Source organism: Triturus cristatus, chromosome 10 (genome assembly GCF_964204655.1).
Source record: "Triturus cristatus chromosome 10, aTriCri1.1, whole genome shotgun sequence".
In the NCBI taxonomy this organism is placed as follows: Eukaryota; Metazoa; Chordata; class Amphibia; order Caudata; family Salamandridae; genus Triturus; species Triturus cristatus.
Window position 1 is genome coordinate 771,988,133 of NC_140593.1, and position 16,206 is coordinate 772,004,338.

Sequence of the window (16,206 nt, forward strand, 5' to 3'; positions counted from 1 at the left end):
GAAAGCATGTTAAAGAAATGTCTTTTTTCTTCCTTGGAAAGAGACTATCATACTTTCACATGACATTTGTTGCATCATTTATTTGGCTACTATTTTTAGGGTACAGCTTATGCACGAGCTCTTAGAGCCCATCCACACTTTTGACTTGGCTCTGGCCTGGCTCTCCCTGTTAATTTGTTGGTTCGCCCACCTCTACACAGATCAGCGTGGGTACAACACATCTAGTAATCTGGACTTGACTGATAACTCTCTGGAGTTGGATGGTAACTCTGGGTAATGGATGGATCAGGATTACCACGCACTTCATAACGAGACTCGGAGTTGGCCGATACGGATATACTTCAGATGCTTATTTTATGACAATATGGACGGTATATTTTGATATAATAAGGATTATATTTAATGCATCTCCGAAAAGTGTCAGAGCCTAGGAAAAGATCATTCGTCGTAACTTTTTAGGACCTACATGTCTACTAAGCTCATCTAGCAAGTCCCTTATGCAGGTTGAGGGAATAGGGTAATTCGCCTCTTCATTCACAAAATCTGATTAGGATTCATGTGGCGAGGTGTTCTAATTTGGCATTGGGACGGAGTTGTGTTCAATACTCCGGGGCGGTGGCCATATTGGGAGGAGAGGGTCAGCGGTGCAGCTACCACGGGGATTCCCAGCCTCCTGACTCAAAAGGGGCGGATGTGGCGACCGCGCGTTAGAATCATTTAACAGAAGAATTAGTGGGGTGCCTAGCGTTCTGCTAGTTTTTACCTGTTTTAAATAACCAGCTTTTAATAATCTCACCTATTTTGCACATTTATTCATTTTAGGAGCAAGCGGCACTTTGTTCGTCGTCTTGTGTTTTTAAATTGTTATATTCATGAACACTTGCCGATTTGCACATCTTAGTTTTATTTAAACTTGCGAGGTGTTCTAATTTGGCATTGGGACGGAGTTGTGTTCAATACTCCGGGGCGGTGGCCATATTGGGAGGCGAGGGTCAGCGGTGCAGCTACCACGGGGATTCCCAGCCTCCTGACTCAAAAGGGGCGGAGGTGGCGACCGCGCAGCCGACGCGCGCAGCGGGCGCGCCGCTGGCGCGCCAAAGGCAAGCCCGTCTGCGCCCGTCTGCGCCCGCTCCGCGCCAGCTCCGTGCCTAGGGCCAGCCATGCTGACAGTCTTCCTCTCCCTCAAAGAGTAACGTGGACCAAATCACAGTTACTTGATCTAGGTAAGATCTCCTGTTCGTTTCCCTCTATTTGCAATTTCCCTTTACCCAGTCCTTTTGTGCACAAATGTCACAATTGTTCTTTTTCCTTATGCCCCGACTGGAGTGGCATTACGAACCATGAAGTCGCTCCCAATCAGTCCTCCTTCATCAACACTTACTCCATGGGTCTGGTGAATTGCCGCTCGCTTCCCAGACACGCAAATGACAAATGGCTCCTATTGTCTACCACATCCTGGGATGTATTATTCCTAACTGAAACCTGGATCAAAGACTCCTCCATCCCAGATATTGCCCTTGCCATACCTTCTGGTGATAGCTTTATGGGACTAAGTCGAGAAGGCTCCAAAACAGGTGGTGGAATCGCGGTGATTCTAAAGAATCATTTGAAAATCACCTCGAGAAGAATTTTAAATATTATGCCCATCGAAGCCTCATATTTCTCAATTACAGACTCCTCATCAGCCATTTCCTCAGGTATTTTGGTTTATAATCCACCGCACACTTCTCAACCCACTATACTTGAGCTGTTGGCAATTGCGGCCGACCTCTCCCTTAAACACCCCCACTTTTTGATACTGGGAGACTTCAACCTCCATGTTGATATAAAGAGCTGTAATCACGCAACTCAACTTCTCGAATCTATGCAAAACATAAACATGATGCAAAAAGTAATTGGCCCCACTCATATTGCAGGTCATACCCTGGACCTCATTTTCTCGAATTGCGAGAAATTAATAATTCATCCCCCCCTACCTTTGTCATGGTCTGACCACTTTTTAATACCATTTGATCTACCTGTGACCCAACCTGTCAAACAAAATTCTATGATCAGGACTCAGGGCAGAAAATGGCACAAACTTATTCCTACTGCCCTAGCGCAGAGCTACCATAACAATTTGACTTTCCTTCCGGACGATCTCAATGAAGCGGTGCTTATTCTAAATAGTGATTTAACGTCTGCAATTGACAAAGTTACGCCTTTACAAACTCTTACTTCTCGCAGACAAAAACCATCGGCCCCATGGTTCACATCAGAATTACGGGCACACAGAAGCATGTGCAAAAAGTTGGAACGACGGTGGAGACAGGACTATGATCGAGGTGCCAAAGCCCTTTATCGTCAAGGCCTCAAAGAGTTCCGCAAACTTAAACGCGACTCCATGAGTACCTATTTTTCAAATTCTATTGCCAAAGCAAAAAACTCGACCAAAGCCCTATTTAATATAGTGAAAGATTTCACTCATCCTAGTGCCCTATCCACTCCAGTTCCCATGTCCCAAGCACTGAGTGAAAACCTATCTATCTTTTTTGCAGAAAAAATTGCAAACATCGCTGCATCTATTCTTCAGAATAGTTCTGACTTCACTGAAGATCCCGCCCCAACTGCAAGCAAACTTTCACTGCATTCCAACCTCTTACCAAAGAGCTCGCCTTGAAGGTATTTTTGGAATGTAAATCGGGCTCCCCTTTGGACCCTGCCCCTGCCTTTATTATGAATGAAGAGGCTCCCCTAATTATTGACCCCTTACTTGACATCTGGAATTCTTCTCTATTAACCGGAGTTGTTCCTCCCGTTTGGAAACACGCAGTCCTTATTCCTATCCAGAAAAAATCCGGCATGGATCACACTTGTTTAAATAATTATCGACCGATATCACTTTTACCCAAGCCGGCAAAAGTTCTTGAAAAAATCGTCCAAAAACAACTGTCCCACTATCTGGAATCTAACTCTCTACTTTACGATACCCAATCTGGCTTCAGACCAGACTACAGTACTGAGTCAGCTCTACTTGAGGTTTCTGAGTCGATTCGAGAATGCTAGGGGAGAGGAGGCCATGATGGTACTCCTCGACCTATCCGCGGCATTCGATACCATTTCCCATGACAAACTTTTAATTCGCCTGCAAGAAGTAGGCATTGGTGGCTCACCTCTATCATGGGTAAAATCTTTTCTTACTAACAGAGTACAACAAGTGATGCTGGATTCTTTTTTCTCCTCTAAAAAACCTCTGATTTGGGGTGTGCCGCAGGGCTCTGCCCTTAGCCCACTCCTTTTTAATGTTTATCTCAAACCTCTGGCAAATGTAGTAGAATCCTGTGGCGTCAAAGTTACTTTTTACGCGGACGACACCCAATTGGTGTTCTCCTTTAAAGACCACACTGAAAAAGCATTTACCAGCTTCCGCCTCTGTATGCTTAACATCGTCTCCTGGATGTCTGCCAATAATCCTAAGCTTAATACAGATAAGACTGAAGTCTTATTTTTTAATCAAAAATCTCCTTTACCCTCCAATTTCTGGTGGCCGACTGAACTCAATCCCCCCCCGGAATCGGTTCTAGCCGCCCGTAACTTAGGATTTCAATTTGACACCTCCCTCTCCTGTAAGACTCAAATCAATAAAGTTACCTCAGCCTGTTTCGGGAAGCTACGTATGATAAAAAAAATCATTCCCTACTTACCGTTGGATTCCCGTAAAACTGTAGTCCAGTTATCACCGCACATCTAGACTACGCCAACAGTCTGTACGTAGGTGCTCCTACCTACCTCATTAATCAATTACAAAAAGTTCAGAATGCTTCAGCCAGGCTAATTCGCAATATCCCTTATTGCCACTCCATTTCTCCCCATCTGGTTGCACTTCACTGGCTCCCAGTAAAATTACGCATCCAATTCAAAGTTCTAACTCTAGCCTTTAGATCCCTCTCGGATCGAGGCCCTTTTTACCTTCGTCGCAGATTGCGATTTTCACAATCATCACGAAACCTCAGGTCCAATCATCTCCGTTTTATGATTTGCCCTCGTTTTCGTCTTACACGTACAGGAGGTAGGTCCCTGGCAGTAGCCACCTCCAAACTATGGAATCAGCTTCCCATAGAACTAAGATTTTTGACGTCAGAACCCCTATTTCGGAAAAAAATAAAAACCTGGCTTTTTTCCCGTCTTTTGATTTCATTTAACCTTCCTCTTTAAATCCCCTGATCCTTCTGCAACAATGTTTTAGCGCCGGGACACCTCCGTTGGAGGTAGCTGTGCGCTCTATAAAATACTAAAATAAATAAATAAATAAATGTGGCAAAAGGAGAAGGGCTGGTTGTTTGGCAGATGTCTCAATTTTTTAAATAAATTATTCTGTTCAAGCAATATATGCATTATTTCTGGATAGTTTAATTATGTATTTCTGAAATAACATTCCCAATCCAAATTCAAAAGTGCCTTAGGGCCAGATTATGAGTGTAGCGGTCCAAAGGACTGCCAGACTCACGCTGGAGGTGCGGTGGCAGTCGGGGACTGCTGCACCAGTGGTCTGACCACCATATGCCGGGAGAGGACGAAATATTTTTAAAAATTTGTATTTTGTGTCACTGATAAAAAATTGCATTTTAACTGCGCACTCACCCTTCAGGCACCTCCTTTTGGGCTAGAAGTACGCCTAAACAGCGACCCCTTCGCTGCACCGATTCCGCCAAAACAAACAGTTCTGCCGCCATTACCGGCGAGGAACAGAGGCCACGCCTACCTGCAGGCCACGCCCACCCTCCCCCTCTCCCACCTTTAAGGATGTGCATTCACCGGACGCGCAGCGGACGGGCGCAGCGGGCGCGCCGTTTGCGCGCCGAAGGCACGCCTAAGGCAAGCCCGTCTTCGCCAAGTCCTCGCCTCTCGCCAGACCCCCTTCCCAAAAGTCATACGTATACGACAGTGATACACTGTGGTCACTCAACCCTGGCCTGAGATGCGACAAGCTAGAGGGCTGCATTGGTCGTACCGCCCTCCACTGTAAAAGCTGTAACCTGGTCTTATCTGCACCACGCCATATCAGCCAGAAAGAGAACAAAAGGAAGGAAACGTCACTTACCATCATGCAGCTCAATGTTAGATCCCTGGTCAAACACCATGCGGAGGTAAGAACGCTATTAATGGATGAGAACCCAGACATAATGTTTCTGAGTGAAACCTGGCTTAAAGATGAACTAACCAGTATCCCCAATCTTGCTATACCGGATGGGTTTGCTATGACCTGTATTAACAGAGATTCAAGAGGAGGGGGCATCGCCGCCATCCACAGATCCCCCTTCACCTGCTCCTTTCTAAAGGAAAGCATTGCGGACTGTGAATGCGCACGCTTCAAAATTTCCACTAATCCAAATTGCACTTTTTCAGGCCTGTTTATCTACAGACCGCCGGGGCCTTCCACGAAATTCACGGAAGAGCTCATTGAGGTAACACACGCTATGATTACTGACTCGGCCAACTTCACAATCTTAGGAGATCTCAATCTCCATATAGACAATTCATCAGATGCTAAAATCAGCAACTTGACAGCAGACCTAGCTGCTCTTCAGCTAATTCAGCTTGTCCGAACCCCAACACATGCTGCGGGCCATCTGCTGGACCCAGTGTTTACGAACATTCCAGAGGCCAGAGCGGATGATCCTATACCCATGGCCTGGACGGACCACTCACTAGTAACCTTCTCCATCCCTAATAACCACTCCACCATAAAAAAGTCTCCAACTTCCTGCCTAAAACGACCTTGGCACAAACTCCAACAATGTGACCTTGCAGCGAGTTTGGGGAGACCTAACCTGGAGGATATAGATGATATTGAGAAATCATATATGTCCTTCCAGAACTGGATTACCAAGGGACTGGACGCCATTATTCCAGCGAAGTGGACCAAAGGGCGTAGCACCCCTTCCAATCCCTGGTACAATGAGAACCTCAAAACAATGAGGAGAGTCTGTAAAAAAATGGAGCGACAATGGAGAAAGGAGTACAAGCAGGAGGACAAAGACGCATATTTGACCACTCTCAGAACGTATCACAAGGCAATCCGGGTAGCCCGTGCTGCCTTCTACGCCACTGAGATAAATGCTAGCCCTAACCCCACGAAAACGATCTTCCAAATCGTGCAAAAACTACAAAACGGAAATAAGCCGGCTTCTCACATTACCTCCACGCAACAATGTGAAGACCTAGCTACCTTCTTCACGGATAAAGTGAAAAAAATTTACAATGCCTTCACCCAGGACAGTCCAGAGGACATCAACCCTCCCACTACCATCCTCGGAGACTCTAGTCTCACACGCATACCCGCCATCTCCGGTGAAGAACTCTCTAAACTTTGTAGGAAGGTGAAATCGGGCGCACCTACAGATCCGATGAGGCCTACTCATTTTCTGGAAGCCTTGGAATTCTTCCTCCCACCCTTGACCTCACTCCTTAATCTTTCATTTACCACGGCTACGGTCCCCACCTGCTGGAAACAGGCCTGGGTAACACCGATCATAAAAAAACCCTCCCTAGACCCCGCTAAACCGGAAAACTACCGGCCCGTTTCTCTGCTCCCATGGGTCGCGAAACTGGCGGAAGCCCACGCTAACAAAATTCTAAGTGAGCACATGGCGAAAAACAACATCCTGGACCCCTCCCAGCACGGGTTCAGGCCGGGCCATAGCACGGAATCCGCGCTCCTAACTTCCACAGAAAGCTTACGGGAAATTATGGACTCCGGCAAAAGTGCCGCGCTGATATTACTCGATCTCAGCGCGGCCTTTGACACGGTCTCCCATGCCATCCTATTGAAACGCCTGGAAAACATAGGTATCGTAGACGCGGCACTCCAATGGTTTAGATCATTCCTAACCAACAGATCGTTTAGGGTATCTGCCCCCCCGTTTATCTCCCAACCTCAAAACATAGGACAAGGAGTTCCACAGGGCTCTGCCCTCAGTCCCTCCTTGTTTAACCTATACATGCAACCCCTGGCGGAGGTTGCCAAGAAATGGGGCCTCACAATGGTGTCGTACGCCGACGACACCCAGTTGGTCATCAGCCTCAACCATGCCCCCTCTCCCGATGCCACTAGATTCAGGGATGGTCTGACCGCCGTTGCTAAATGGATGACGGCTAATTGCCTTCAACTCAACGGCGGCAAAACAGAGGTGCTGATAATGGGGAAAAATAGTAACAACTGGAATGACCTCTGGTGGCCCCAATCACTGGGCCCAGCACCCCCCCCCAAAGACTCTAGCTAAAAACCTGGGAGTGTGGCTGGACTCTGCTCTTAGCTTCCAGTCGCACACAAAAAAAGTTGCCGCAACCTGCATTGGCTTACTGAGAAGCCTCACCCCCATCTTAGGCTATTTTGACTCAAAAACTCGTCAACTCATTGTACAATCTACCATTCTGTCCAGACTGGACTACGCGAGTGCCTTGTTGTTAGGAGCTAATAAAACTGAAGTTAAGAGACTCCAACGGATACAAAATTCGGCGGCAAGGGCTATAGTAGGTCTCCCTAAAAGATGCTCGGCGAGAGCGACCATTCACAGATTACATTGGTTACCCATGGAAGCCCGCATCCAGTTCAAAGCCCTCATATTCGCCTTTAAAATCATGAAGAACGAAGGCCCGGAGCTACTCCGCTCGCTGTTGACCCCCTACACTCCCAAACGGAACCTCAGGTCCATGGGGCAACACCTAGCAATGGTACCCTACACTAACTTTTGCCGCATCGGAGGGCGCTCCTTCAAACTACTGGGGGCCAAATTATGGAACTCCCTTCCCCTCAATATTCGATGCATGGACAACATCCTAGCTTTCCGCAGAGCTATTAAAACCTATCTCTTCCCCCCCTGTTAGGTCCCTCCCTTCCCCCTGTTTCAGTTGGTTGTGTTATGGTTCCAGCGCCGGGACGCCCCGTTGCGGGGGCAGCTGTTTGCGCTTTACAAAACTGATAACATAACATTACGAGTACAGTGGTCAGACCGTGAGAGGACTGCCATAGACACCAGGGATCCACGATCCCTGGTGCTGGTGCGGCCGCAACATGCTTGGTGGTGCCGCTGCAACACTGCCAAGCACATCACAAGTTTCCTCACTGTCACCCTAACCACAGCGGTGAGACAGCATTGGAAAGGGGGGCCGTGAAGAAACAAGGGGAGCCCTACAGGTGCCTCAAGCCCATGAGATGCATTGAAGGGGGCACATGCAGTACCCCCTGGTTTTTTGCACCCCCCTTTCCTGCATGGCGTGGACTTCGCAGTCCATGCCGTGCAGGAACAGGCTTTGACGTTCTCATTGCAGGTTCCTTTTTGTAAGGCACTGCCGTGGGAATGCCTGCCAGATTATGAGGTTAGTCGAAATCTGGGAGGCCAGCGGTAGTCGAGTTTAGCAGGGCGGAGTGGGGTAGTGGCGTGCCACCCTGCTCCAGCACCGCCACACTCTTATTCAGGCCCGGAGATCTAATGTTGAACAGCCAAGTTGTGAGCAGAGTAAAAGGTTCAAATACATTTTCAAGATTTTGTATTTAGGTTTGTACAGAATTCCAAATTACAACCACATTAGAATATGTTTTATATGTGCCATTCATAAGTTTGTGTGATTTAATGGTTTGCATCTAGACTTTATGTGCAACTTGTCTACTCCGAAAGTTATAATTCTCTATGGATGTTTGCTTTGTTGAACTATGCTCTTAGCTATTGAGGTGTAATTTACCTGCACATTTCTGAAAAATCACATATTCTGAAGAAGTTGTCAACTGGCTTTCTTATGCTATAAATAAGTAAGAGGCTCATTGAAACGGTACAACAGATCTTTCTTTGGCTGTGAGTAAGACACATTTCTATAACTGTGTTCCTGTTGGTGATTAATGTCTGTTTCATGAAATAATTGGGGTAAAATAAGTCCAAAGTTACTAGTTTGTGTGTTTCATGACTCAGACTTCAAACTCAGGCCCCCATTTTCAATTTCTGGGGCTGGAATCCTAGTCGACTGAATGCCAAGGATTCTTTGTCTTGATTCCAACCCACGCCTCTCTCTCCCGCTGCCTACACTTGCTGTTTCTAAATCTTGCAGGTTCCTTTTCATCCCTGCTTTTTAATTTTAACATCATTTTCCTATCTTCACCTTTCTTCCTTCTTCCTTTTCTCAATTATATCTCTAATTTTGTCTCAAAATCTGATGGAAAATGAGTCCTGTTCCTAAAAATGAGAGCTGTTGCCCAACACCTGCATCCACTGGCACAGTGACAGTCATATCTGCATATTAACATGAAAGCATGATCTTGATCAGGTTGGTTTATTTCACCTTTGAATCAGCTAAATTAAAGCATATAATAATTTATAATAATACTAGCATTTGTAAAGCGCGCAGCTACCTTAGACGAGGTGTCCCGGTGCTGGGGGCCATTAGGAAGATTAAGCCAGCTATTGCCCAGAGTCACAAGGTGCTGGGCTAACCTGCCGCCGGCAATCGAACCGTGAGCCCCCGTGTTCCGGAGTCAGCCACCCTGGCCGCTGCACCACACCTCACACCATATGTTGGTAAAACCTGTATAGTTTTTTCTGCCAAAGGATAAATTTGTTGCAGATCTGTATTTCCAGTCATCACATCAGAATAACCGAATCCTGAGTAACCTGGATATGCAGTATTATAGCCTTTTTTTTTAAAGAGGGTTACACAGTGATTTGAAGATGCAACACAGAGTGAGATATATAAGACAAAGGTTTCTTTGAATGGGTTTCTGGACTCAGTGGGCCTAGACCTTGGAACAGTGCCCAATCTGTCAACATTTGGGAAGGAACTACAAATAGCCCTCTTCTGGGAGGACACCTAGCCCCAAAAAGGACCAGTCTCAAGTCATCCCAGAGGAATGCTCCACTGGGACAAACCCGCCCTTCCAGATAGACTGGATTACATACTGTCAAAGGGTTCCACACTTTTCTTGAGAACTTCACCTTTGCTAATGTACAAGGCAGGCATAGTGCTCCCAAGTAGTGGATTTGCAGCATGCCAATGCTGTACGAAACAGAAAATAAAACACAAATCGTTACAGTCTTAATCTAGTGCGTGTGTGTGTGTGTGTGTGTGCATGTTATTGATTCATGCAACACCATGTTATGAGCTTCATTCCACTGATTTTAGCATTTAGCCTCATAGTTTATTATGTTGCCAGTATACGACAAAGGGTCTCATTACAATGCCGGCCAGAAAGCTAAACTCTGACCGCCGTACTACAATGATGGCGGTCGGAGTTTAAACTGGCTGGGAAATTCAACTCAGTTCCGATGGGCTCAAGAAGCCCGTCGGAAAGGTCCCATAATCTGCTGTCGGGATGATGATGTCGGAAAGACAGCAGTTCTATTTCGGTCTTTCCGATATGGAACTGCTTTCGGAAAGTGCCTTTGGGGACCCCTAGCAGGGTCCCCTTCCCCCCTGGCCCTCCGCTTGTGGCCCTGCAGGGCACCTATGATGCCCCCCTTCACATCCCTGCACTGTGTGACACGGTGCCTGCCACACAGTGCAGGGATGTTTCAAAACTTCAATGTTTCGGCCCGTCACACTAGCTCCCGTTGAAAAATGGAAGTTTGCCACCGCACCATGTGTAGTTGCATCCTAATTGCAGTGTCAGAACTGTCAACCTGAGGCCGGTCGGTTCCACATCTGCAGTGATGTCGGTCGGAGACAGCTCCAACCGACTTCAAAATCAGGCCCTCAGCAAAGGTCATACTTCACCTTCAGCGATAAATCTTATTTCCATTAGAAGTTAAATAGGTTGCTCTTGACTACCATTTGCCAAACATCAAAAATACATGTGCATGGTACTTTGGTCCATTATATGACAAAATATATGTTTCTCACGTATCCACTTACCTTTCAATTTAGCTATGCATTTTAGTGTGGATTATTAATAAAGTGAAACATGACTTTGACATTCCACAATCATGTGTTGAATATTGCTTGAGTATTAACCCTTTTAATGACCATTTTTATTGTGAGTTAACAACTATTTTTTTCGATTTCTGTTTTGTAGGATGTGATGTCTACGTTCTTCCAGTTTGGAGCTTCCATCCAGCAGCAGGCCATCGTCATGCTCAATATTATGGAGGAGTATGACTGGCATGTCTTCTCTCTGGTGACCAGCACCTTTCCGGGATACCGAGACTTTATAAGTTTCATTAAAACCACGGTGGACAACAGTTTCGTTGGCTGGGAGGTGCAGAACGTGATTACGCTCGACATTTCTTACGGTGACGCAAGGACACAGGTTCAGCTGAAGAAAATCCGCTCTTCGGTTATACTCCTTTATTGCTCAAAGGATGAAGCGGTTTACATTTTGGACGAGGCTCGGTCTCTGGGTCTCACTGGTTATGGTTATATCTGGATAGTTCCCAGCCTGGCTACAGGTAACACTGAAATCATTCCCTACGAGTTCCCCTCTGGATTAATTTCAGTGTCGTATGATGACTGGGACTACAGTTTGGAGGCTCGCGTGAGGGACGGCCTTGGGATTATCTCTACGGCTGCATCAGCCATGTTGGAAAAATATTCGTTTATTCCAGAAGCTAAGACCAACTGTTACGGACAGCTAGAAAGGACAGAACTGCCAATACACACTCTCCACAGGTAAAACTTGACCCTCAATTTCCTTCACAGTAGTTAATATGTTTTCCTGTCTGTGCTTAAAAATAATATATTATTTTGTGATGAAACTTAAGGAGTTCTGTATCAAAAACGTGCCCACAAACTGAGACGAAGATTGCACTGGCTCTGATGAGCATTGTTGGTTCTAGGTTTACATGGTGCTGTGAGGATGGTGGGCAAGTTTTGATGCCAAAACAAAACAAAAGCAATGGTTTCGTAATTTACAAGGCGGCCTCTCGCAACTAACTTCCTGGTTCGTTTTGTTATCAAACTACTTACTCTCTGCCCTGCTTGCATTTTCATCTCTACAATGGTGGTAGAAAGTTGTGTATGTTCATGGGCTCCACATAGTGGTGTAGAGTCAAAGAAGAATGGAGAAGAGTCTTCTCCTTTTCGGAAAAAGACCCTCACACACCCAGCCAGCTAGGTGTCTTGCTTCATCATCGGGTCTGCTCCTTATCGGGTCGGCGCTGCAATACCCGATCGGCACCCGAGATGGGGCCTTCCTGGCGGAGATTATTATTCCTTATGCCGATGGGTGAAGTGCGTGTGAGGGCCCTAGGTCAGTGTAGGTGATAGTGGTGTATAGGAAAGTGGGTTAAAATAGGGGCGGTGGTCCACTCAAGATAATTTTAATGAAACATGGCCCCTACCCTAATTAAAAGTGAAAGGGCGCGTATTTTCACTCTAAAGATGTGAAATTTATGCACTTGTCAATAAGGCATTTTCATCTCCCCCATCTTCCCTGTTCCCCATCTCCTCTGTGTACTTCTTTGTTTCCTGTCTCTGCATCCATCTCCTGCCACACCACCTACCCTGTACCATGTCTGTTTCTTGTTCTCCATATTCCTAACCCCCGAATCCATTCTTTCTTGCTTTTTGTGGTGGTTGTTGATTGCTTTTCTTCAGGGCTGAACTGGGATCACAAACCAGCCCTGGAAATTACGTCCGACCGACTGGGGGGGCTGGTGGGAACACTGCTGCTGCTCTTTTGTTACCAAGGGCCGATGTAAAACTGGCCCCCAAAAACGAAAATGGTCCCCAAGATCCAAAACAGGCCCCACACTTCAGGCCCACCTGGGAAATGTCAACAAAAGGAGGGATAGATGGGTAGGTTTTACGAGGTCCAGTGTACATACCCAAGCAACTAGTAAGACAAAAAGGGTACAAAGTTCCTCAGATAAGTTAAGAAAAAGTAGTGATTTCAGCACAAAATGTCGTTTGCCATGAAAAAAGGCGGGGGGAAATGCCTGGCCATGCTTGTCTTGCATGTTTCCGACCAGCATCATCTCATTCTCACCCATCTAACTGTATTTGTGTGACTCTTCTCTCCACCTCTGTCTGCTGCATGTGGGGCTCTTCAGTTCTTGCATCCCTCCCCCTCCCTATTGTAGCTTGCACATCTGCTTCTTATCCAATCCCGCCACTATCCTTCTTAGTGCGTTGTGTCCATTAGCGATCCTCTGCATGTCCAGGTCTTTCCCACCAAACCAAAGGCTGTGCTTTCACTGACTTTTATGACCTTGATCTCTTCAATATGGCCACGTTTTGCTTGGGGTCTATTGGCAGATGCAGTAGGAATGCATTCTTTTTACCCTTTCAGAAATGCTATTCAACAATCTTATATCTTTTTGTTATCTTTGAGACAGAACGTTATATATGAAACTTTACCTCATACAGCAATTTCCATGAAGAGAACCACTTGATGTATTATCCGTAGATTGAAACCAGACACTCATACTTCTGAAAGAACTCTATGAGCTCAAAAGTTCAAGCCCATCTGCCAATGGGATAGTCACCAGTGTAGCCAATCAAGGATAAAAACAGGACTAAGCAAATATTGACCCAAAAAGTAATAATTAGATGAGAACCACAGAAATGTATGTTGTGACCAGTGCTTCTTCTTAGTTGACAGTATTGCAATCCTGAACATCCCATGGAAGTCCAAGATTTTTGTATAACCAGTGATCATTCAAATAGTAAATTTTATTCTGATTGTATTTCAACCTATCTTGTAGATGTTCTCTGGAAATGTGGGCATATTGGACATCATTTGTAAATTCTGAACGAGGATTCAGTCATTATAGGACTAAGAATATTCTTAATGTGGGTCATTGTAATTAAATCTATTTTATTGCATTGTTCCCTCTAGGATTTTACTCGTGACATTCTTTGCCTTTTTAAGTATCTTATAGAAACAGTGTGGGTTTAACTGAAATTGGTAGTTTGGCTCAATGTCCTTCAGAAAATCGATCTTTCAAGCAGATGTTTGTAATATTTGATTGAACTAGCAGAAATAATGGCCTGCTGCTCAGACAAATAAAAAGATCCCCCTTGAGTGCTACATGGAAATCTGTTGTAGCTTTAAGGCAGCCAGAATGTCCTTGGCTTGGATTGGTTATTTATGTCAGCTTATGGTGTTTTACCGTAGGCCTGGAGATCTCTCCAGTGGATGCCAATTCTCGGTCGCCAATATACCGTTGGCAAGTCGTGTGCGAGAAAAAACCTCTGGCACACGACGGTTGGCAGAATTTAGCTGGAACTCTGTGTTACGCATAACAAGGTGTGGCCAAAACTCTGCCAACTACCCTGACGGAGCGGAATTTATCACCAACCCCTAGTATTGTACTTGCACTTCTATAGCTACTTCATATCCCTGATGAGTCACTGAAGCACATTACTGAGTAGGTAGCAAACAACATCAGAGGGAAAAGGTTGTAAGAGTTTTAAAATAACAGTGGAGCTTGTTTTAAAATGATTTGGTGTTGTAGATGAATGACCAGAGTAGTATTCTTATGTTGTCTTTGATCGCAGAACCTAGGCATGTAATTGAAGGAAGAAGTATGAGAGATAATGAATTTATTGCAGATTCTGCCATATTATGTGTGAATTTGTATGTCTATATAGATCCACCAATTAGGGAGACAGGAGCAGTCTGTGAAATACACTGAATAATGGCAGTCATGGTAAAGGGGATATTTAGTCCCCAAGAGAGAGGAGAGACTGCCCTGTAGGCCTTGGGAAATTCGATCAACTTTAGTAGATGTTTTCTTTTTTATTGTCTTCATTTCATTATCAGTATTACTTCCAATTTCACATTGGTTATCAATCAAAGATCGGAAGGAGTGTGATCATTTACAGTTGTTCTACATAACAGTCTTGGGTAAACCATCATGTAGTACCTCATTCAGGTGTGATCATTGGATACATTGCCACTCATTAAAGTCTTTCCAGATATTATGTAAACTGTTAGGGTCGCACAAGTTGGCTCATGTAGCTAGGAGCTTGGATCCAATCAGCGGCTACCAAGGAGGGGGGAGGGGGGCTTTGGAAATCCATTTCTTACATATTTCATGTCTAGAATGTAAAATTAAATAGAACAGGATTTTATTCTGGGCTTTTTTCAGTAGTATATCTGAAGATGGATCCACTCCCATTAGAATTAAAGTGTGGGTGTACCTTAATCTCTTGTTTTGTAATCTCGCATAAGGTCTTACTTACAGCTTCCCAATATGTCTGTAGACGTGAACAATCTGCAAACATGTCTGTCGACAGCCCCAGGCTGGTTATATTTCTTACATCTCGGTCGATCATGTGTAAACTTTGCAAGTCTTTTGGGGGTCCAGCATATCCTGTGGCTAGTAAAGAGATGATTCTTCTTTAACCCTTTCAGCGCTCATGACGGAACCACTCCGTCATGAGCCACGGGTGCCGTGTGCTCATGACGGAGTGGTTCCGTCATGCTGCGGCCGTTGGCCGCCGCTCCTCCCACGCTACGCTGATTCCCCGCCTGTGCGGGCGATTAGCGCAGTGGGCGGAGTCATGACGGAACCACTCCGTCATGAGCACAGCTCAACCGTGGCTCATGACGGAGTGGCTCCGTCATGAGCACAGCGCCACCGCGCTGCCCCTAAACCCCCCCCAGCGCTGCGGCGGAATTCCCACCGCAGCCAAGGGGTTAAGGGGGCAGCTTTAACTGCAGAATAGAGTACATTTATAGATACTTGCCATGTTTCTTCTTTTGCCAGTTTGGCAAGTTGTCCTTCCATACTTGGTGCAGTTCAGTCAGATACTCCTCCTCAGCCTTGATATACTCCCAGTACCAATATGTGACCTCTTTCCATAGTCAAACTTTATTTGTTAATATTACATCAGATTCCCCACAATCCTCATTGCTCCAATCTTGGGCCAACCACAATTACTTCAGCTGGAGATATTTGAATCTTGACATCTTTCCATCTGTTTCAACTAGGATTTTATTAGACTCAATCAGTCCATCTCCATTTCTCAGATACCCATAAAAATTATATACATTTTATAAATATTACATCCAGCTTGTCTGAGCAAAAAACTGAGTTTATCCATTAGGCAGGCCAGAGTTCCTGGAGAGTCCCATATTGGCACCAATGATGCATAATAGTGAATGCCAAAGACCTTCCTCACATGATACTATATTTTGTACGCAGAATTCAAGAGCTTAATGATCACTTTTTTAAAGAATTTGGGATTTGTAAATTGAATTGTATAGCAATATGTCTGATAATCTGAGTAGAGCAT

The 16,206-nt window shown here is 45.4% G+C and overlaps 1 protein-coding gene across 3 annotated transcripts in view; it reads left to right on the top strand.

Annotated features, from left to right (window-relative positions):
• The window catches only part of GRIN2A (glutamate ionotropic receptor NMDA type subunit 2A), a 1,558,104-nt gene that overhangs the window by 586,229 nt on the left and 955,669 nt on the right, over positions 1 to 16,206 (top strand). For all 3 annotated transcript variants that reach the window (XM_085628306.1, XM_085628307.1, XM_085628308.1), the window contains one exon: positions 11,039 to 11,631. In XM_085628306.1, coding sequence (XP_085484432.1) covers positions 11,039 to 11,631 — 593 coding nt within the window. The remainder of the gene's footprint in view (positions 1 to 11,038; positions 11,632 to 16,206) is intronic.